The sequence below is a fragment of the Lepisosteus oculatus genome, chromosome 12 (assembly GCF_040954835.1).
Source record: "Lepisosteus oculatus isolate fLepOcu1 chromosome 12, fLepOcu1.hap2, whole genome shotgun sequence".
In the NCBI taxonomy this organism is placed as follows: Eukaryota; Metazoa; Chordata; class Actinopteri; order Semionotiformes; family Lepisosteidae; genus Lepisosteus; species Lepisosteus oculatus.
The window spans coordinates 6,706,980-6,730,997 of NC_090707.1; the positions used below are offsets into that span (position 1 = coordinate 6,706,980).

The 24,018-nt window shown below is 47.2% G+C and overlaps 1 protein-coding gene across 7 annotated transcripts in view; it reads right to left on the bottom strand.

Annotated features, from left to right (window-relative positions):
* LOC102696659 (diacylglycerol kinase beta) overlaps positions 1–24,018 on the bottom strand; it is an 80,192-nt gene that overhangs the window by 15,797 nt on the left and 40,377 nt on the right. For all 7 annotated transcript variants that reach the window (XM_069196298.1, XM_069196299.1, XM_069196294.1 and 4 more), the window contains 8 exons: positions 23,654–23,727; positions 22,851–22,925; positions 20,835–20,920; positions 20,135–20,224; positions 19,618–19,778; positions 11,266–11,330; positions 1,273–1,363; positions 14–215 (listed from right to left, as the gene is read on the bottom strand). In XM_069196298.1, coding sequence (XP_069052399.1) covers positions 14–215; positions 1,273–1,363; positions 11,266–11,330; positions 19,618–19,778; positions 20,135–20,224; positions 20,835–20,920; positions 22,851–22,925; positions 23,654–23,727 — 844 coding nt within the window. The remainder of the gene's footprint in view (positions 1–13; positions 216–1,272; positions 1,364–11,265; positions 11,331–19,617; positions 19,779–20,134; positions 20,225–20,834; positions 20,921–22,850; positions 22,926–23,653; positions 23,728–24,018) is intronic.

Genomic DNA, 24,018 nt, shown 5'->3' on the forward strand with positions numbered 1-24,018 from the left:
TGCACATACTCACCCTGCACGCAGAATTTGAGCTCCTTGGCATCTGTGACAGTGCTCACTGGCGCCCTCTCTGGCACCTTCTTGCTCATGCGGTTGTAGTTCCGCCTCTTTTTGGTTTCGCCCCACAAGTTGGAGCCGCCGTGCATGCTGGGAATGTTGAGGACAGCGATGCCCTCCAGAGACGTGCTGCTGAGGTCCAGGATAATGCCGTCACACTGCGGACAGAGAGCAGGGGACGAGGGCAACGAGAGAGTGGAGAAAGAGAGGCCAGGGGAGAGAACGAGGGAAGGAAATTGACCGGAAAAAAGAGGGAGGAGAAAGGAAAAAGAGAGGGTCAAGAGAAGGTTAAAATAGAATAAAAGACAATGTGGAAATTTCAAAAATCTGAGCTTAACTCTCTTATAAGCACCACCCTGACCACAGTATTTTCAACAGCTTATGTAGTCTCTCCTCAACTTGCTGATAACAAATTTGCTCCCTTATTTAATACTAAAACACTTATCTGGTGGCCAGTTTATGATGAACAGACAGGGATGGGGATGATAATGTGTCAATGCTCTCACAGTGAGTGCTTTTCCTTCTGTTTATGTCCAATTGATCACATTGCAGCTCACAGACAGGAATGAGGGCCGTTCTGAAATTCACACTTTGGTACAGGGCTGGAAGCCATCACAGATACCGTTCAACCTTTTAAGAGAGGAAAGCTGAAATCATGTCGTCTGTGGTAAAGACCTGGACTGGATCAAACACAAAGTCCCCAGGACCAGACTGAGATCCACTGCACTAGTGTGTGGTCTGTCCCCACCCAGATGCTGTTTAGATCTGCAGAAATGTGTCAGATGCCCTTTCCTGGGCTTTGGCAGGTTAAATAACATTTGAGTGTAGAATGAGAGAGTAGAATAATTAGATTAACTTATTTTACTTCTTGTGTTAGGTTGCTGGTTTATTTCTTCATTCAGCTGGAATGCTATTGAGTGAATTACTTTAGAAATGCTGCCTACCAGGGATAGTTCAGCTCTGTAAAACAGAGGAAGAACAAACAAGAAAGAAAACATTTGTTTTTGCAGATCCAGGGCTGTCTGACAAACAGGGCTGGATGTCTAGTGGCACTGTGTGGGTACCAGGCGCTGTGTCTTAAAGCCTGTGTCAAAGACATAGTGTCCGAGTAGCCTGCTACTGCCAGTGACTGGTGGAAGAAGGCACAGGGACAGGCGAACAGGCGACTCAGAGAGACACAGAGGCAGAGAGGCAGGGGAACCCAGCTGGCCTCACCTCCACCTCCAGGCTCTCGTTCAGCTTCTTGCAGGTGGCAGAGATGGTCTCCGTCGTGCCGAACTCGAAGTACCACAGCTTGTTCTTCATCCTACAAACACAGACAGCTCTCAGGTATGTGCGTGGGACAGGGGGAGAGGCAGCACAGTCACAGACAGCAGTGGGTGGAGGGCTCGTCTCTGGCCTCTCATGTGTGGAGGGTTGTGAACTTAAATCCCAGGTGAGGAACTGCTGTAAACTTGGGCAAGACTGCTTCAGTAAAATGGCTGGATGTTTGAGTGGGTAGACAATGGAAACATCTTTGGATACAAGCATCAGCCAATGAGTTTGATAGTAGAGGAGGTGAGGCAACAGGTAACCCTCTGCTGTAAAAGCCCTCCGGGAATATTAGGGAAATAGCTAAGATTGTGGAAACACTGAGCTGAGTTTGTTTGAAGATATCATGATTCCCCTGCAGACTCTAGGAATCTGCAATAAAAGGACAACATATCCCTGCCAATTTACATGGCTAAACTTCCTAAGGTTGTCCTGTTGCCGATGGCCCCTCTGCAGACTCCTGGCTGTGTCCTGGGACAGAAGCCCCCTCCCCCAGCCTTGCTCGGCCAACAGCGCAGGGGGATGGGAGGGAGGTGAATGAGGCTCAGCTGCTCCCCAGCTCTCTGCTCATGCTATCACATTACAAGCACTTCAGACACATACAGACACTCTGGAGCACCCCAGCCCTCCCCGATGCTGCACCGTTCCCACCACACTCAGCCTCTTCAGACAGGTGCAGAGCACCTTCATGATGATGGTGAACCTGAAAGTGGGTCAGTGACCCAGTTATCGGGGTGAGCATAATAAGGGGGTTGGGGGCTGACTGTCGCTCGATATTCCACAATATTGGACTGTCTCTCTCCCCAGCTTCTATTGTTCCCATTCAGCTCATGAGCGTAAAGAGTTTTAGGGAACAGAATACAAGAGACAGAAGCAACCTCATGGCTGAAACGTGGCTCTGAGAGAGCGATGGCGACAAACACAACAGTAGCGGACACACAGGTTTCCAAAGAGACAGTGTGAGTCGAATCACTGTGCAGTGAAAACAGCAGTCAGGTACGGAGACAGTGGGTGAATCACGTCCCCAGACCTTTATGGGTCAGACTTCTGATAAAAACATTCAAAAGACATAGCTGTTGGTATGCTAGTGTGCTACAGACCACCAAATCCAGACATTAGTTAAGATTACATTTTTTAGAATGAGTTTGGAAATATTTGTGCAAAGCAACACGTCATCATGGGTGACTTCAGCTTTCCTCACACAGCCTGGAAAAAACCAATAGGAACGTTGGTGTTCAAGGCTGAAACAGACATGGCTAAAGACAGCCTCCACGCTCAGTCTGTCAGAGCACCCACAAGAGGCGGTGAGTGTATCGACCCCGTCTTCTCAACTCATCAGGATAGAGAGAGGAGACCCGAGGTGAGAGAGCGCCCCCCTTTACCCCATTTGGGATTATGGTGGTCATGACTTGCCGCGCTTTGAAACCGTGCAGGTGAGTCCGAGACAAAGCAGTACAGTTTTTAAAAAAAGGCAGACTGCAGGAACAAGACAGAGCTCAGGAGAAGTAGAATGTGGGACAAGTCAGGTCTGGAATCGGCACAGGACGGAAGGAAAGAGTCTGAAGAAAGTTCACCTGAAGCATAGAACACACTTCTCCCAAGACTGAAATCAAAGGCTAGAAAAGCAGAGTCCCCAAGGTCTAATAAACCAATTCTGAAAACATACCAGCATTCGAAACAGAAGAGCATCCAGTTAAAGAAAAGAAATGTAATAAGTGTCAAGCATGGGGAATAAAGAAGACTGTGAGACACATAGAAAGGGATACTGAAACAGAGTCTAAAATAAATAATGAGTTTTTCTCAGTAGCACAACATCAAAAGAGAAGTAATGGATGAAGTAAGTAGTGTCTCAGAGATAATGGGAAAATGTTATATGATGAAAGCTGAAAAAGGCTGATGCACTAAATGCATATTTCACTCAGGTGCTCACTAAGGCAGAAATCGACAACGTGCTGCAGGCTGAGGAGAAACAAACTACAGATGTAAGATGGGAAACACTGAGCTTGAGCTGCTTGTGAGAGACATGTAGGCATTCACTTTGACACATCCTTTATATCCTCCAGACAAAAGCAAGTTAAATGCCTAGAATGTGGACAAGAAAGCGCATTGCGCACTACAAAGACCCCGTTTAAAATATTGTGTACCATTTCAGTCACCCCTATACAAAAAAACATTTTGCTGCTGTGGGTTTAAAGGAATGACAAGCTAACAGAACCAAAATGTGTTTAGTCCTGAAACTTGATCCAAGTATTCGAGAATCCTCAAAGACACCGACAAAGTCAACCCAGCGGATTTCAGCATCGATCCTGAAACTCACACCAGGGTTCACAAGTGGCAACTGTGCACAACTGAGCACAGTAGGCACTTTGTTGCACAAGTATTCAAGGGAGTCTGAGACTAGCTATCCAACAATGCTGTTGAAGCCAGTTTCCTGGCGTCTTTCAAACAAAGAGGACATCCTTCACTGGCTCCTAACTACCAAATGGGTTCAATAAGTCAAAAGGACACCTGTCCCCTGAAAATGTGTGTTCTTACAAGAACACTGTTTTCAGATTATGCCTTGCACCTGTGGCAGTGTGAAAGATGGCAGTGCTACACTGCATCAGCGAAGGCTGAATATGTTTAAATGGGAGCTTGGTAACCCATGGTGATTGCATTCCTGATTAATAAAATGCATAATGAAAGCAAAGAGTTGAATCACATTTTTGGTGCATGTTTATTTGGACATGACGAACAAGCTGAAAAGAACACGCTGAACCTTCAGGTTTTGATACCTCTGCGCAGGAGACTGACTTTTTTTTTCTGATTATCAGGCAGCGGAAAGTCACACTGCTGCAGCAAGAGGCACAGCAACTGAGCTGCTCTGTTTTTGTTTGTCCAGTTGTATCCAGGTGGAAGAGATCGAGGCACCAAGCAGATCAGAGAACAAGAGCTGCAGTGTCTCTTGTTCCCTTACAGCTCCAGTGTGGCACACTGGACTCCAGCCCTATCCACACTAACAGTCTTATCCAATAGAAAGTCCAGGACCATCACATGAAATGCTTCGAAACTCGGGGCTCAGCAACCTAAAGAAAGATTTGGCCACATATTTCAAGGAGCTAAATTGATTGGGGAGACTTTGCAAAACTTTGAGCAAAAGCCAGGGATCTAGACAGAGAGATTCAGTCTGCATAGAAGGAGTGTGGTGCAAATATTGCTCAGCATGTACTAAAAAAAGAAAGCATGCTTAATGGCAAAGCTGGGGATTGATTACAAAAGTCCCCTTTGGACTGTGTGAGCCAAGGCAGCTCCAGTGAGAGAAATAAAGTCCTTCTTTGACCACAGAGAAAGGAACTGAGCCAGCAGGCGCGACTGCTCTCAATCGCCTATTGAGAACGGCACAGAGCGAGGACCCAAAGAGGCATCTATCACTAAGCAACTTAAAGTGCTCAGTTCTGAAATGTTAATTTGAATGTCAGTTGACACAGCACGTGAAAAGCAATCTGAGGATCTGAGAGTCAGAATATTCATTCTCTTCTTCAGCAGAAAACAAACCGAGGAAATTAAAAGTATGCTGGAAAACGCTGGAAAACCTTTACAACGCGAGTCAGAGAAGCCAGGAAGCTAAGTCCCACTAGCCTGTCTTATTCTTAATGATACAGAACTACCTGAAGATCCCCCTGAAGTCAACTGGTGAAGCAGTGTCTTACTTGTCCACCTGAGATGCTGGTGGGGGCTACACTTCAGTGCTGGGTGAAGTGGGTTCCCTCCAGGATGTGAAGAGCTTTTAGGGTCCTTTGGGAAGAAAGGTACTATTGAAAGGAGAGGAATGAATAATAATCAATGTCGTGTCAGCCACTGACAGCCTGGCGGAGAGCTATCCCAGAGCAGGCCATCGAGCTCCACCCTGTAGCCATGGTGTCAGCGCTGGGAGCTCTGGGAGCTGACCTGTCTGTGTTCAGGAAGCTGCTCGCTGGAGTGCAGGGGGGAAACTGAAGAACGTGCAGCATCAGTGGGCTCAGGAACTGCACCCTACTGGGCGCTGTTCTGCTTAGCTGCCCCAGGACATGACTCTAGCCTTTGTTTTTCCCAGCTGCCTTTATAGATAACAATCTGCCCATTAGGCTAGTTTAACAACTGTGGAGCAGCTCTGTGTTTGGAGTCCGGGGTGTGTTTTAATTGTCCTGCTGATTCTCCCCGAGATACCTGGCTCCAAGCAGAGGCATGTGTGAGGGAGGAGAGGTCTGTGCTGACCCCACTCCGCTGACCACACCCAGCCAGTGTCCGTAGCTTGACACGGACTGAAGGAGGAGATCGTATCAGGTAGGCAAAACCGTGGTTAAGATGCTAATTCTTAACACTTTCATCCTTTGGGATGAAAGGTACTTTCTAAAGGCAAGGAATTATTCATTATTAATGTAATCTCAACCACTGATAGTCTGGTTGATAACTATCCCAGAGCAGGTCAAAGAGCTCAACACTGCAGCCATGCTGGGAACATTGGGAGCCAGCCAGCAAAGGAGAATTTGCAGAGATGTTTAGGCTGGAATGTCTGCAAAGGGTATTACAGTTCTTCCCCGCATTTGATCAGCTTTCGGTTTCCAAACCCTTTCAGTTAGTCACAGGGAATGCAGTGCTCAGTGTTCCAGCACTGTTACACAGCTATGGCACTGCCTGTCTATGGGCACACTGTCAACAGCAGGCAGGGCGGCTCCGCTGCGCGGATCAGGCCTGACTTTCGCAGACTGCAGAGATGCAGGCCATCCTGCATTGGGATGAAGATGGCGCATTCCTACCTCTCCTGTCTTTGGAACATGATTCCGGAATCGAGCCCTTTCAACCACTGTCTAGTTGCAGCTAGGTTACAAGCTCCACACAGAGGAACAGTCTCACTAATGCATTGTGATGTGTCCTGAGTGGCAGACCTGGAGTGAGCAATGCAAAAATATAGCTGGCCATCTTGTATTTTTCCATGTCTCCGATGAGTGTCTTTGATGTGCTCTGTAACAGGGAGATTCCATATTAAAATGTTCAGAACATTCGCTGCACCGCAATAAGACTAGAAAACCAGGGGATTAGTTCCAGGCAATCGCCAGTATCTCAATGGGAGACGTGTTTTGCTGTGACGTGTCATTGCAGCAGGGTGAGATGCTGCTGTTGATAAGCTTGTGGTATGCTTCATCTGAGAAATTTGTTTTGACAGGCTTATAACAGCGCCCGGAGGATGCAAGCACTAAACAAATCACTCAAGATGCAAATGCTTGCGGAGTTATTTAGCTATTTGTCAGGTAGGTATTGTACTTTAACAGTTGCCTAGATTCGATCAAGCTCATTTCCTAGCATGCAGCTTCTTGCACTGGAGGGCAGTAACCTAATGGGTTATGAAACAGAGCTCCACACAGGCTCAAGTCAAATCGATCTTTACCATTCCAGATAGACGCTCTTGTCTAATCTACATAGTACCTTACCATGCATTTTTTTAATTGTATTTAGAAGTTGAAATGGATGACAATAAGCTAAATAGTGTAGTAATTGTTAAATCCCAATTTAATTGTGTGTTTTTGTTTGAGTTCTTTCTTTCCAAAAAATAAGGAAACTCCCTTCCTTATTAATTCCCTCATGTTAATCACGAAAAAGAAAGAAACATGAATACTATATTCCAGTAGGATAAATACATATTGCAGGGGGGATCTCTTTCGAGTTGCAATAAAATATATTTACATTTTCCAACCACTTAATCCAATACAGGGTGCGAGGGAGCCAGAGCCTAACCTGGCAAGCAATGGGAACAAGGCAGGATACACTCTGGATGGGACGCCAGTCAATCACAGAGCACACACACAGACACACAAACACAGATACACACACCAGGGCCAATATTTCCAGAAGCCAATTAACCCACCGTTCTGTTTTCGGACCGTAGGGGGAATTCAGAGCGCCCCAAAGAAACCAAGGCGAACACAGGGAGAACATAAAAACTCTACGCAGGATTCGAACCCAGGGCTCCAGCGCTGCAAGGCACAATGCTGGCCACTGCATCACTGTGCCGCCTTGATACACATTTATATAATGAAACAAAAACCCACTGGGTTTGATACAGTGCAAAAACATTCTTGTAAATGGTGTGTGTTTGTGCGCCAGTTCTAAACAAACTCAAAAGGCCACTGCCTAGCTCTAAAGTGCCCAGCTTTTTAGTGTCAATACAGGCTGGGCCCTCTTGATCTCATCACAGCTGCTGCAGCACTGCACAACAAAGCACAAGTTCACTTCGCAACAGGTCTGTGACACACACATGGCTGCGATCCCCTTGGGGGCTCTCAAAGGCAGCACAGAGAATAGGGGCTGAAATTCAGAGAATGCCTTCTGCATTGTCTTACAGATTGCCGCTATTAGCAATGGGGCTGCTGGCTGGACTTGTCTGGCTGCTGGTATTTTCACAGAACTGAGTTATTAGCTGTTCTCCTCAGAGGTGTCAGCACTCACACATGCTCATTGTTCTGGTGTGTGAATAAGGGAGGTGGGAAGACAGGCTCAGACACACAATAGCCTGATCAGGATCAAAAGACCCACATCAAACTGCCTCCTCTGTCCTATCAGGCTAATACAGGAGGCTGGGGAACTGGGAGGAGGGGAATTTGTAAGGATTTTAACACCTAAGTGTTATACCCACTCTGTTTCCCAGGCCGTTAATCCCACAGTGCTACAATTTGACAATCCTTGGATGACTAGCAGTCACTGAATTAGAATGACCAGAATCCTTTTCATTTTTTCAGATGAAGTGATTTGTGAGGATCTCCACCCATCACATTACAGACATCGTGGCCGCATGTGGAGGAAAAAAAGTACATTACCCAGTTAAAAGCAGGGGATTGGAGCTAGGACATTAAAAGAACTACTGTACTTTATCCTACAGACACGACAAGAAAATCAGTAGAGAGGGGTAATCTTCTTTCTTGGTGGAGCAAGATTGAGTGAGTTATTTTAGTCTTTTTTGTTTATTTAAAGCTACTAATGGTCAGTTTTGTTGGTAAGATTCTCCTCTACCTCCCTTAACCTTGACGCAGACGGAAGTGTGTGGCTCTGTACTGGGTGGCTAGACATTGATGTCAAGTGCTGCTTATAGATTTATCATCTAAAGGGCCCGACATGCACAAAGATACACGGTGTCACGCAGGGCATGCTGCGCAATCCCATCATTCCCAGCTCTCTAGCATCTGCATCTGTTTAACAGGGACTACAGAAACACCATTAAGAGTCACATTAAGACTGGGAAAGCCATGCCATCCCAAAACCACTAAGAAAAAAGCATGATAATCTGGTAAGTAAAACCATTCTAGAAAGTAGTGTCTATGCAAGCAAATATTTCCCAGTTTCATACAGTTAACTGTAATTGTAAGAAGTCTAGTAAAATGTGGATCTCACTGTCAGAAGCAGCACAGACCGGAGCATCACTCCTTCAGCTTCCTTCTTCCAAACAGGGAACAGTCACTGGAGTCGCTGGAGAGCTGTAGCCCTGCACTGTTCTAGAGCTGGTTCACTCTATTAATGTTCCTAATCCCTGGGCGCACCGAGTGACTCCCACTCTGTTCTCCGTGGAACACTGCCCCAGCTAACACCTTCCCCCTTATTCCGAATTTTGTCCCAGATCCATCTGTGCCTGCGTCTATGGAGCCATCAGCCTGGGTGTCTCACTGAGCCTGGAGGCCAATACACCTGATTCTGACTCAGCACGTTACACAGGCTCATGCCTGACTATTCCCCGCTTTCCCTCCAGCTCCCTGCACTCACAGGTAACACTTCAGAGAGCGTCTCAGCATGCACCACCCAGAGCAGGCCTCAGACGTGCTGAACGACAGGTACGTTCACCATTACACATACACATCTGCACTCTGCACTTTTTGCATAGTCTACCCTTTTTTTTCTCTCCGTCGCATGACGACATATTTATTTATTTTTCCACAATATGTTTATTGTTCCTGTTGTCTACATTGTGTAGTGTTGTCTGTTGTACTGTGCATGTCCCGAGAGATCAGCATGATTAAGACTTCCAATGTACATGCAGCAATAAACTGCTCTACTCTCTACATTAAATCATTACACTTCTAACAACTAAATAGGCATGATAGGACAAAAGGCTTTGATTTGTAACATTTCTTGCATTCTGAGCTTTTGAAGACAAACACTGCTTTGGCAAATGTCTGAAGTCACTGATGATTAATAGCTTGCAAAGCTAAACAAAACATTTTCCTATCAAATTCCACTGTATTGAACAATTAACGATTGTTTCATTCTAATAAAAGATTCGATCCATTGTGAGGCTTCTTCTGCGATGAATGATCTTTAAGCTGCTTGCGTCATTTCTGGAAATGTACCCTTGATAATATGACAGGAAGCCAATTACATAATACTGGTACTTAATGAGAATGTTTTATTCATCATGAGCTCTCTATCACCATCTGATGCTGAGCACAGAAAAAGAAAAATCTCGATGTAAATATAAAAGCAGGAGTTGTAAACAGAAGACAATGAGCTCCTTTGTGTTAGCTGTGAGAAGGCAGATTTCACTGGGTGTGTTTTATCAACACAGCAGCTATTCAGACCTGTACAGACCGAACCCACAGTTCCACCAGGGTTACAGCAGCGTTGGTGAGATTTTACAACATTTTGAGAGTCACAACAAATCACCACCATGTAAATCCACAGGCCTCTATGGGGCCCATTTTGATGAAGACACAACACAAGTCATCCAGTCAGATGTGAAAAAGTTTTGCCATGAGAAATGACCTTTATAGTATTATTTGCATCAGCAAAGAAAAAAGAAACAAGATGCAGTGAAAGTTCATTAATTTAAACTCCTGGCTGGCTTGCCGTTTAAAAGCTTTGTAGCAAGGTGAAATTCTACTTTGAGAGGACATCTAAACTTAGACTGAGAGATGCACAACTTTACCCAGAAGCCAGTGATGTTAAACTCTCCTTTTCTCTTTGGTCAACCAAGAGCCTAGAAATAATGGTCGACAGAGATGACATATTATGAGACCTTCTGCTAGCTATAGTGTAGCTACAGGATCATGTGATGTAAATGAAGTGAAAAGCAATTCAATAAACAGCAGCTTCTCCGATTGCTGGAGTTGCATCTGGTTGCATCAGTCCTTTCGATAATGCAGCAGCTCCAAGGCACTTTCCCCGAAGAATGACATCAGACTGGTGTTTCAAGTTAGCCGTAGTCCAAGCACCTAGCCATGGGATCGCACACGGGATTGATCTGTGATCTGCGATGCGACTAATTGATCTGTGAGGTCATGGATCCCAGCTCTAGCGGATCACCCAGGGTAGAGAATGGTAGTCTAAGTAATTTCACCACTTGTAAGTACCATAAGTACTTTAAACACTCTCCCAAGGGTAGTTCATGAGCACTGAATAGTTTTATCCCCTAGAGATCTGCTTCATATTCACCAAGGGAAAGGCAAACAAATTAAATTTTTCAGAGTTGCTAGCCCTTTTATCCATTTTCATTCTTTCTTGCCCAAAGTGTAAGAAATAAGGTAACAAATGTAATGTGCTATAGAAAAATAAAACAGAATGAAGCTGTGATTACCTGCCTTTGCTGGACGAAAGCAACAGAGCCAGATCGTGATACACAGACCAGACAGCACTGGTCATACATCATCAACAAATTTTACCCTAAAGCCCACAGTAACAGAGTCGGATCATGGTACACTGACTGGACAGCGCTTGTACATATCATCTACAACTCTAACCCTAAAGCCAACAGTGACAGAGTCAGATCATGGGACACTGACTGGACAGCGCCAGTTTTTCCCTGTCAGAGAGACAGATAGAACACCGATATCCATGAAAACCAGCCCAGCTGCCGATGGTGCTGCGTGCTCACCCTGCCAGGGAGGGCTGGGGTCGTACCTGCTGTTGAACTTCTCCGGGTGCTTCTCCCTCATCAGGTGGAAGCGGTGTGCGATGGAGGCGTCCTGCGGGAGACACAGAGACAGAGAGGCCTCTCAGTGGACAGGACTAAGACTAAGGACGAAGTCTCACATTGACCTGCTGGGAGGTTAGCTGCTGTGAAGAGCAGGGCTCTAGAGCAGCCAGGTGGAGAATTAGGGCCAAACACTGGGTAGTCAGTGTCTTGGTCCATTCATTCACAGGAAGCAAAATTAAACAGGTCATCCAAGCTGTGGGACAACAGCCATGTAAACACTAAAAAATGAAGGGAACAAAGGAACAATAGCTATATAGGGCAATTTTTAATTTATAGACTTCGAAGGACTTTTATTCAAATGAAATGCTACCTAACACAGTATCATATTCCAATGCCATTGTCAGGCAACCCATTAGTATGAGCCACACAGCTTCGAGGCCTATAAAAATATTGGCTATGACGTCATCATGGATTTCACTGTGGCTCCAGGGAAAGGATTCTCACATGACAAAAGCGCAGAGGTTGTAGTTAATGAAGGCTTAAAACAAAGCTTTAAAAAAACAACCTCAGCTAATGAAGGGGATGAGGTCACCGTAACGGTCTCAGATGATCGGATCAGATAACGGGCTCAGAGAGAGGTGCATACTGGCCTGGGCCACGAGCAAGCAACTGCCCAGTCTTTTACACACAGATGCTTTTCAGGTCCAATGCTTGCCAACACTGCTGAGCAGGAGGACACACGGGGATTGAAGCCCGAAGGGACAATGTCTCTTCTTATTATTGTGACCGTTCCCCAGACTGAAGGAACCAGCCAGGCCTTCCACACTCCCTGGCTGGGAAGGAGGGAGAGGAGGAGGGCCGGGGAGGTGTGGGGGCGTCAGGGCCCTGCCTGCTGCTACAAGAGGACAGAACAGAGACGAAACAGGACGGGCAGGGAGGCAGAGGAGAAAGCTCGAGGAAAAAACCTCACCGCTGTGCAACAAAATAAAAAAAAGCCAGGCGAGAAACAGCGGGGCCCTGCTCCCGCTCGTACTGAGCAACAGCGCGCGGCGTTGGGGATGTGGCTGTGCCCTGGCAGCCCCACGCGCGCCCCGCTGCCCGGGGGGCAGGAGATGGGCCGGCAGATTGTGCCACCTGCAGCCCGCTTCCTGGAGGACCTGCAGGTGCTGCGCCTGTGTTGAAAAATCAGTTACTCTGGCAGTCGGGCCCTGATTCAGCGGCGGGTCGTCCCGCCCTCCTCCCATCCGCGTGATTCCCACATTATCTACCATCAGCCAACACGTCCTAAAATAGATCAACAGCCGAACTGATACATCTGTGTGCTCTCCGCCTCTCGTGTGGGAAACAACATCAACTGTAACTGAAGTGAGAGGGTCTGGTGCCGACAGCGACAGATGTTCACTTTAAGCGCACATGGCTGTATAAGTAACGGGCTGCTCTCTCAGTAATAGAGCAGGACTGACCACAGACTTCTTTTTTGGATGAAGGCTTATTTTCTTTCGGGCCTGCCCCGGCTTGCTCTGTGGGGCTTTGTGGGCTGCGTCTCTGGGCGAGATCTGAACCGCGATGTGGTGGATCCTGACTGAGGGCAGGCCTGCTCCTGTCTCTGCTGGTGAAACTGGGCAGCTTGCAGGGGGAACATGTAGAGGGGACAAGTAGTACACTACTACTTTAGTGCATTTCCAAACTGCAATGAGAGGCACTTCTCTACCCAAAGGGTACCCAAACTACCTGGCCACGGTGTTGAAGCCTTACAAGAAATTGACTGGATGAGATTGTGGGATCAAATAACTTTGCACTATCAAACAGGCTGGATGGGCCCTTGCCTGTAACCCTCCTTATGTTCTATTAAATCTGCTCATGATACAGCAGTAGAGTGAAGAGGATGGCCTCAAGTGTTATACTACTGAGTGGACCTGATTAGCAGAATGGCCTCATCTCATCTGCAACCTTAAGAACATGAGACCACATGTGACATTTGCAAAAAGCCCTCGCTGTTTCTCAGATCAAGGCCACTTTTGATCTTGTTATTTGAACTGTGGACGTGGAAAAAGTTGCCTGAAAATGTCACCTGCAGCCAGCTGCCTGGGCGACTCCCAGGAAAGAAAAAAAAAAACATCCATTCTGCTGGGTGGCCATTTGGTGCCGCTCAATTGTTTTAACATCAAAGCGTGCTGCTGTGTCACCGCTGTGACCACACGGCTCTGGTGTCCACACTCACCCAGAAACGAGGAGATTACGGGCAGAAACCACAAAGCTTGGAGGAGCAGCGGTACGAGAAACGCTTTACTGAGTCACAGCCCCGCTCGGCCCAGTCTCTCTGGATGACACGTGTGATCACAGCCACTGTTTAAACACCTATGCACTGCCCAGCTGATTCTCCTTTGTCGTCTGGCTTTCTCTCCCCTTGATCCGCGATGACCTCATCATTCAATTATTGACTGAACGGTCTATTTTAACACTGTTCTGGGCCTCTAGGCCCTGTGGTTTTGGAGCTCCTTCTAAAGCCCGCAACCAGACAAACAACACGCTAATCTTTGGCAATTTTAAAATAGAAAAAATAGAGCACAGGGTGCAGAGTCATTGAGAAAGATTAGCTGCTGCACGAGGATCTCCAATGCAGACTGACAGTGCACTTGACAGTACTTGCCCAGCATGGCTCTGGAGCTCCCTCTGTCCCAGGGAGTGAGGTCATGGCTGGTCACAGGGTGTGCATTTAGCAGGCTTGGATAGGGGGAGCTAGGGCAAGGGTTTGGGTTGGGGGGGGGGGATCTGTTTTTTCTCAGAGCCTATCTTTAAGATGGGCCAGGTGTCACTCAGCACGGTCGTTCATTACCAAGGTAAGCTAGTCCGAGCTGGCAGCATGACACTTCCTGTCACTGATACTTCCCCTGACCTTCAGCCCGTGCCAGCAATAACGCACCCCCCCCTCCCCTTCAGCGCTGGAAGTGCCATAGCTGAAGCACTGCATGCTATCCCCTGAGCCAGCGCTGTAACACAAATACAAGGTTCAAATCCAAGCTGCTCTTGGAATTCTGTGCACAATTAATAAGTAATGAATATGAGAAAGCCTCTGGTAATGCACAGCATTGATGATTCCTGCTCTGGGGAGTAATGCTGATACAGTACATAAAGAAGCCTAATGACTGCACAAAGCAATCACTTCATCTCTAGCCAATAGTCTGGGGTGATTTTGCTGGTAATGCATGGGCTGATGTAATCCTTTTAACAGTTCACACAGGTGGCATCCTACTTGGCCTTTAGGGCTTTTAGGGGAACCTCCTTATTTGGGGATAAACACTATGAGGATACATCATCCTCAGACAGGTTCTGTTGCACATCTGGACCCATATCTGAGAAAACCATAGTGCATCTGACTTAAGTGGCTGATTTTTTAATGTTCCTGCAGTCATTTTTAGGCTACTAATCTAACAACTGCATACAGAGAGACAGGCTCTCCTTTCAGGCAATTAGCTGAGTGATTCCTAGGGATTGCAGTTATTTGATTACGTGCAGACTTGATCGATGTCCCGTACTAAATATCAGTTACCATCAAAACAAATGTTCAGCATGCAGGGACACCGATAACTTGGGATGCTTTGGAAATTTGGTGACTGAAGGACAGGTTTCATGTTACTATGACCTCAGGGACCTCACGATAATCAGTAGTTTTGTTTCTACAGACAATATTGCAATATGGCTTTCATGGCAGGTGAGAAAATAACACAAGCCAGCGCATGATCCACATCTCAGCAAAGCTCTGTTCCCTCCAGCGGATGAAGGCGAGGAGGGAGGGACGGACAGAAATATAGGGATTACTGCAATTTCAGTCACCTTTTACTTTCCCCAAACAGAGCCCTCGAGATCGGAGCCGACTGCTCAGGTGTGACTCAAGCAGACAGGGCCAGCGAAAGCTGCTCACGTGTGAGGGAGCTGTGCTTGAGCCACCAATTGGGCGGCAGTGCTGACCAGGGTTCTGGACTGCGAATGGGACGCTGGTGGGTCAGAATCCCAGGTGCGAGGCTGCAGTTGTGTCCCTGAGTCTTGTTCCACTAAAATCCCCAGCCGCGCTGGTGGCTGCTTTACTGGAGTTGCTCCGGTTAGAAGCATCAGCAGACAAACCCGTTTGTGGGTTTTGCCCACGGGACAGGCAGGCCCAGGGCACCTCTGTTCTCTGGCCGCCCTCGGGCGCGCCGAGCACCTGACACACTCCGGCCTGTGAGCCATGAAAACAATACCCCCCAGTGGAGCTCCTACAGACACATCTTTGTTTTGTTTTGCGATTGTCTTTCTGTCCTTCCCTGTAATGTGCTTCTGAGCTGAAGGCATGAGAACGAAGCTCTTTAAAAACAGGCAGTGGGAGCCACATCCAACCTGCCAGAGAGTGGCCACCAGGGATGTTTGTGTGGGAGGCAGCGTTATGTAACGTCCCCGCAGTGTTTCGCATTCCAACAAGTTAGTGCCACTTTATTGATAATCCTTCCTGCCTTTTTTTTGTCTTTTTCTGAACTCTAAAAATACTTCCTCCCCCCCTCCCACTTAAAAACGGCAAACGCTGTCTTATTTTTACCACGTCGTATGCAATCGCTCGCAAAAAATACATTGTTTTTCATTAGTGGCTGAAAAAAATGACCAAGAAAGTACTGAGGCTTGAAGAAAGATCATTTAAAAGGCGTGTGAAAATGGGATCCTTGTTATAATCCCGTCGCTGATAATTAGTGAAGGAATGGTGCAGAACAGTTTTCTCCTTACATCCCCGCCACTGGCAGAATGAAAGGGAAATTCAAGGTCCCAGGATGTAAATTCACTCGGAGATTAAATAAGGGGATGAACCTTGTTCATTACTAGTTTCACAGACATTAAAGAAGCTGATTTAAAATTGATAGAGTATAGACCAAAAAAAAAAAAGCTTGAGAGAAAATAACATTAGATCTCAGCAATGGTACAGCACTCTCTGCTCGTTTTAGCTGACACTCTGTTTGAGGATTATGAGTGTCAGTTACAGCACAGTAGAAGGAAGGAAGGGTCTCCAGCACATTGAGGAAACAGTTTTCCGAGCTGTAAACGCACACCTTCAGAGTATCCCCGCGCCTGCTCTCCTCTTGGGCCTACGTGGAGTTCTAGAATGCTGCCACATGGCAGGTCAAAGGTCATGAGGTCCACAACACCCTGTCATCATCCCCAGCTGAGCTGATGCTAGGATTTCCGAATGTTCCTCTTCAGGCATGCGGAGAGCGACTGACAGCCAGGAGCTCTCCCACCAAGCCCCAGCTGTCCCTCATGCCAGGCCTGTTGCGTGGCTCAGGTAGGCAGGGTAGGTCATCTCCACTACACAGAGGCTCATCAGGGCCAGAGCTCATCCTGGTGTCCATGAAGTTGAGCGAACAGAGATTATGTGACTAGCCCCCCGGACAGGACGCCAGAGTCTACCCCCAGAAATGCAAGCCCCTTTTATACAGCTGTATAAAGCACTTTGATCAAGATACAACAGCATTGTCAGCAGCAGATGAACCCACAACCTGTCCGTCTTGAGTCCAGAAACTTACCCCCTACGCTACACTGCCCCCATTAAGCTGCTTAGCCTGGAGCAAAAAGTCAAGCAATTAGTAATCTTCTGCCATCACCTGGCCAGCAGGATTACCTAACACTGAGCTAAAAAAATGGTGAAAAGGAGGGCTAACTACATTTTCTCCCAAGCAAAAAAAAAGGAATTGACTTGGTGCTTATTAAAGAAGTGAATGTTATTTCACCAGTGATTCTGTGTTGGATGCTTGTGACCATGCTGTTGGATGGTCATCAGACTTGTGAAAAACTGTTAAACAGCTCATGAGCTTAACATTTCAGAAGAGATCCTGCTGTGTCACTCCTCAAAAAAGCAACCGTATTATAGCTTTCCTCAAACAGTGTAGGGATTGTAATTCACACTTTCCAGCGCAGACACAGCCTGTAATTACCCTTTTTGAAAACGTGTGCAAAACACAGAGAGGAAAAAAAGCTCAGTGAACACGTGAAAGCAGATCTGTTAGCTGCCCAGAGTGTAATCAGTTACTGCGTATCTAGAGAGCAGCTGACATATTCATTATCTGTGGTTACAGCAGAATCCTATGACTGCGTTACAAGAATGCAGCTGGGACTACACTTTCTTATAAGACTAATGACTTTGAACTTCATCTTTGTGACCTTGTAAGTATACAGGTTCATAAAGGTTTGTTTTGTATTAACCCTTTAACATGCAGTGCTACAGTATGCAAAGGAACAAGTAATAGGTTTATTCCATGCTGAAAAAAAGAAGAAAGGAAACACAACGTTTCACTGATCTACACAGGTTTCACTGAACAGAACAGCAGAACAAGAGGCTCTCGTTCTTCATAGTCTTTAGCTAAACACTTTAAACAAGTGGTAGCAACCGTGACAAATGATCTGTCCAAAAAAGAAATAAAATGATTCATTATTTGGACACTGTTACGTCTAATGCACTTTAATGAAACACTGGATTGGTTTCACTTTCTGGAGCTGGAATAACTGCTTGTTTATTTGATGTGGTTGCTTTTTCAATGTCAGGTGTCTTCATTACATTTACAGTTCTTTTTTGTTCATTTCCTTTTTCTGTATCTGATGCGATTATTTACATTGACAGGTCAACATTAACCAGTGCCGAATGAAAACAGAGGGATGACAGCGGTGAGGAAAGGTCGATCGGTATTGACATGCACTTTAAAAACTGACATGCAATCATGGATTCTAATGACCCCACTAATAAGGACCTACATCATTTTCCCCATGACTCTGCTCTCTGCAAGAATCGTTATTTCTCATTTATACACATACAGTACAGATGAATATTTGGTCACTAGGAGGTTCACATGTAGAATCTATTATCACATATTAAAACATGTGTGACTGCACTACAGAAAGGGCTGATTGGGTCTTCAGGTTCTTACCTTGCCTGTTGCAATGGTGTGCTGGTCTGTATTTTCTATATGGAGATGTACTGACATACCCTTGCCTTTTCTGTTCATTTGGGAACATTATTATCTGCAGAGGGGAGATTTAGGAAATGTAGACTAGAATACTGGAGCTCGCCTTTTGAACTGGGAAGCTTCCTTTATTTTCTGTCTTTCGTATTGAGAGAATAGCCCATGAAGGGATTTGGAATTCCTACAACAGACAACAGTCTTATCCAGGGTGTCCTGTTCTTTCAGGACAAGCTCTGAATTGTCACGGGATTGTCTATGGATAAATAGATTCCTACTAATGGAAGGATGGAGTTGATGCACTTAATTCTATTCAAAAACAGAATTTCGGATTGTGAAGCCTCTTATGATCATTATTTATTGTTGTTTTGTCCTAGTGATATACCCTGGTTTGTCTATTGTTAAAAATGATCATCCAGGAGAAGTGAGACTGTGCTGTGCCTAGCTCATGCTGAACATATCCATCTGGGTTTCAGATGTTGCCGGAACTGCTTGTTCATGGCGTAGTCAATGTAGCTGCGCTCCAAACTGTTTCAAAAATAGTATTTAGCTCTTTCTCTGGGGATTGAAGAGTTAACTTCAAAATCCAGCAAAAACTCCCATTGAGAAACTTGTACTTGACCTCCCCCTGCCCTCCTCCAGTTAAATGTGTGTGTCCATTATAGTTATTGCATTACAAGGGAAGATAAAGGGTTGCCAGGCAACCACAAAGTGGCTATTCAGATGTTTTTCAGTTAAAGGAGAATTGCAATAATTAAATTGCCAGTCTGTAATAGCTGGCCTTGAATTTGCATCATGAATCTGCAAATTGTTTTACTCCAGCCTGAGCAAGCAGGGCAGGTGTCTGTCTGAATTACAGGGAGAGATTTCAGAGTGTTATCAGCAAGTCAGCCGCCCGTAAATCAAACACAGCTTCTGCTGCAGAAATTATGACGAAGTATATGTTTTTAAAATGTTTAAAATACACTGTAATAATCTTTTTTTTGTGCAAGACTGGTTTTTAAAGCCCGAAAATCTGCTGCAGAGCGGGACTCTGCTCGGGACGGAGGAATCACCACACGACAGTCATCTCGCGCTCAGAGTCCTGCTTTCTAACGAAATGGACGCCTTGCTCTGAAACATTCAGATGAAACACAAAAATAATTTATGCTCCTTATCTTTATTTGACTGTGTTTTTGTCAAACTGCCAGACATGTGAGAGGCAGACAGAAATAGACCTGAAATCAATCCAAGGTTCGTTCCCTAAGCGGCTGGGTTTTGGGGGAGTATCAGCTGTCCGATAAAGAGCTTCCCGGATGGCCTGGACAGGGTGGCCCTGTCCCGGGAGGGGGACTGGCGAGGCGCGTGTGGACGGGCTCTTACCACGCCGATGGAGAAGTAGTTGTTGACAATGCTGTAGGGGACGGGGTCGCCCTTCTCCTCCTTGTTGTTGGGGATGACGTCGATGCTCCAGCGGTCCAGGACCACCTCCGTGCTGTGCTCAATGTCCCGCAGGAACTTCATCAGGTTCCCTCCCTCGTAGCCTGGAGAGATGGCGAGACACTGATTCTCTGATTCACAGTGGTGTCTGTTTGTGCCTCTTCCCAGCGGACAGAGACACCTCAAGCCAGTAACACCCCACCCCCCCGCGCACAGACGGCCCTTGTATCGCATTATCGCACTTACATACAGGACACAATGCAGTCAAGCCACATCCCCGGACACCACTCCAGACCTCTGTGCACACACACTATCACCCCCACATTCGATATCAAACTCCACCTCCTCACTGGCATCAATGCCTGGGCTTGCACACACAGAACTGCTCGGCCTAGGCATGCTGACGAGCCCTGTCCCACCCCGACCCCCGACCCCTGACCCCCAACCCCTGACCTCTCACCTCCGCCCCAGCGCAGGCAGCGTGCCAGGTCGTTGCCCGTACCCAGGGGCAGTACTGCCACAGGAGGATGCCTGGTGTAGTTGGCCTTGTCTGCACACAGAGGAGGAGGAGGAGGAGAGGTTAAGAACAGTTGAAGAACAGAGTCAATAGTGACCCATCGGGTCAATAAGCAGCCAGCAACCAGGAGCTGAATATACTTCATCCATCGTGTCTCTTAAAGGCCAGTTTCCAAAAGCAGAAGAAAGCAGAGGCTACCTTATGTTTACATGGTCCTGTTTTCCCCAGACCTTGTTTTACTGTATTGGCCAACATCTAAAGCTCAGAAAAGCAATTTTATTTCAGAAAATGATGCGTCATATCCATGTGCCAGCTTCCATCGCATGCAAGTACAATGCATCTCTCCTGTGTCTCAGCACTTCCACCATCTGCCACTCCTGGTCAGCAAATTGCTCAGCCGTAAATCAGCGCAGGATAACAGGAGTGTGTGGACAAGTCCGAGGCTCATGGCGATAAAGGCCAATTTCTGTCTATTTTAATGACCCACCCTTCAGAGTAAATAAGACAAAAATCAAAATCAACAGTCTATGTGAAGTATTAGCAGTCTTGAAATGTGTCATCGGGAAGAAGGAAGCAATTGCAATTATTCCGCATTATTGCTCCCTCTTCTCTTAATAAGGCTGCACTTCTTATGGATGCCCACCGATGCAGTCCAAGATCCAGCCCACTGTCCCGTCTCCTCCGCACGCCAGCACCCGGAAATCAGGGACATCGTGGAAGAAGTTCAGTCTGTGAAAGACAGAGGGAGAGGGAGAAAGTGTGAACCAGAATCCGCTGGCCTGTTGCTGATGCACAGAGGGCGGTGCGATCGCTGGGCCTGAGCAAACAGACACACCTCTACCTGTTGGCCTCTGTCTGCTCTGATGTGTGAAGGTTGTGCAATAAAGAGGCAGGCCGATGGATGGAGAGATGATCTTTTTTGTATTTTTGCTTTTTGCTTTGATTGGAGGCCTAAATGTCACTTGTCTACTGCAGCACTTCCAGGAACGCTGCTCCGTGTCCTGCGAGGGGCTGCAGGCCCTGTGATCTTCAAAGGGGCTTTAATCTGGCAGTGGAGCTGCCTTTAATCTGCCCCTGTGGGTCACCCCACACGGGCTGCGCTGACCATGTGGCTGTGGTATTGCAGCAGCATACGCTGCCCCCTGCTGGACAAGGATCTGAAGAGCTCCATCAATCCAGCTGAGGAATTTCTTCAGACCCAGAGAGAAGACAGGGGCAACAGTGAGGATGTCTCTCAGTGCTCACAGGAGACATCAACATGGACTACCTTCCCTCTGGTCACGTGTTGGATAGGCAGAGCACATGCAGGGAGGGCTCTGTCAGTGTTTACACAGGGGAATCGGCTTCTCTCTAGCTGCAGAGCAGGTACAGCACAGGAAGCACAAAACAGTACGCAGCCTTTGGCACAGAGGCGCCGGAGCTTTGTGGCTGTACAGAGCAGACAGCACAGATGTGACGACCTGTCAGGCTCAGCTGGGAACATGTAAAACAACAGGCCTGGTTTGCTGCCTTGCTCAGGCAAGGGAGCGATTGAAGCTCTGTGTGTTTTTCCATATTCAGTCATATCAAAGGGAACGGGCGCTTTGCTGCTGTCCGCCCAATTGTAAGCTTTTCCTCTCGGCTCTCAATAAAGGTAAAGCCAGAGAGAAAGAGGAGGAGGGGGTGGAGGGAGAGAGGCAGACGGGCAGGCTTCTCCTTATATGGCCATGGAGAGGGTCTCGGCACTGCCCTGGCTCTCTGAAGTACCTCTCTCTCTCTCGGAGGCAGGGATCATGCTCAACGCGCTTGACGGTGAGTCCTGTTCCTGTCGTGACTGCAGGGGGCAGGGGGGCACTCACCTCTCGTGCCCCCATAAGAGCAGAATGCCAAAGGCCTGTTGTTCGGGATTATATGGAGGCTCAGCGTCTTCCTCTCGTTTTACAAACTAAATGCTCCACTTCCTGCCCTTCAGCTGGTTCCCCTGCAGTGCGAGAAGGGTGTATGCCCAGCTCTGCTCTGCACAACAGCTTAAAATGCATTTGAATTCCTTAGTGATTCACAGGCTCAGTGTTTTGCATATCAGTGAAGGGGAGCTGCGCTGTAAAACTGCTGTTGCCTTTGAAAGCTAGAGCTGAAATTGCACAAATTGACCCGCCAGCAGATGGCCAGCAAGCGGGGCTGACTGCGGACAGCCAGCACTGATCATTCTCAGGACTGGGCCCTGTCATTCGCGCCCCACTGCGCACGAGCTCTGCTCTCTCAAACAATTTACCGACAGTACATCACCTAATCCATGAATCAGTCAAAACCTGATAAAACAAATCTTACTCTGGAAACAAACGGTCTTTAACTCTTTCATTTTTGAAAACCGAAACGATCATTACATTTTCAACATCATTTTATTATTATTTATTAAGGCACTGTCAAAGAGGTGTGCCTATCCAACACAGACAGACAGAAATGTGGCATGTCTTTCATTACCCATATTCTGCACTTTGTAATAATCCCCCAATGATGGGAGATGATCGTTTGTTTTCCAGTAACAGTTCTTTAACATTCGCAGCATTGCAAGCGGCTGGAGCTGTTTCTACTGCGCTTGTATGTCCCCGGATGACAGGAAGGTGGATTTGAATGCCATGTCCCAGGGCAGTACAGGGCAGAGGAGCGTGGGAAGACTCACCCGGCCATGGGTCCTCCCCGGTCCAGACTGTACACCTGCCTGGGGTTCAGCAGGTACTGGAACTTCCTGAGCACCCTGCCGACACACACACACACACCCATCACTTACGCTGACCGGACCAGCAGGACAACCAGGGGGCATTTCCACTCCAGGCCTCTATTTAAACTGTTTCTACACTCTTCGTCCAATCAGACAGCTGGCTTTCATTTTGTAGAAGCCCAGTAGATGTGTATTACTTGCTTTTGTACTGCTATTTGAGTTTCTTGAAAAGCTCTAATAAATACATCTGTGTTTCTGTAATTAGGGGGACGTGTGGCTCAGTGGGTGGGTCTCTGGATTCACGAATGTAGAGTTGCAGGTTTGAGTCCTTGATGCAGACACTGCTCTTGTAACTTGAGTATACCAGTTGGGACCAGGGGGACCAGTATTGTGTGGACTGCTTCCCCATCCAGTGAGGGAAACCTGTGCTCTCCAGTCCGCTTGACTCTACAGACACCAGGAAGAGCTTGGGCCCGATGGGACAGTCAAATATGAGCTTACTTTTTCTTTTTACATCTTCCACCTGATCTGATGAACATGAGGAATATGATGTGAGATTAAGGGACTTCAAGATTATTAACTAAAAAGACAGCAGGAGCCTGTGTGTCAGAAACTGATGTAGGCCTGGTGTGGTACAGTACGTGGCATTCCCACAACCCTTTGCATCAAGAAGCGCCTCTGGTTCTCGGGTTTGAATGCGCTTCCCTGTAGTAGAGTCCCCGGGTTCGAGTTTCACTGAGAGACAGGAAGAGAAGGAGCCTCACCTCTCGCCCTGCCGCCCGCCACTCTTGGGGTTCACGAGGACCAGGAGGGGGTGTGTTCCCGGCAGAGGGGTGATCTGGACAGGAAGAAAGTGTTACCTGGACACATCACGCACTCTTTCAAGCACACCTAGGAAAACCAGCACATAGCCTGTACACAGACCCCTCACACAGACACACTGACACAGACCCCTGACACAGACCCCTCACACAGACACACTGACACAGACCCCTCACACAGACACACTGACACAGACACACTGACACAGACCCCTGACACAGACCCCTCACACAGACACACTGACACAGACCCCTGACACAGACCCCTCACACAGACCCCTCACACAGACCCCTCACACAGACACACT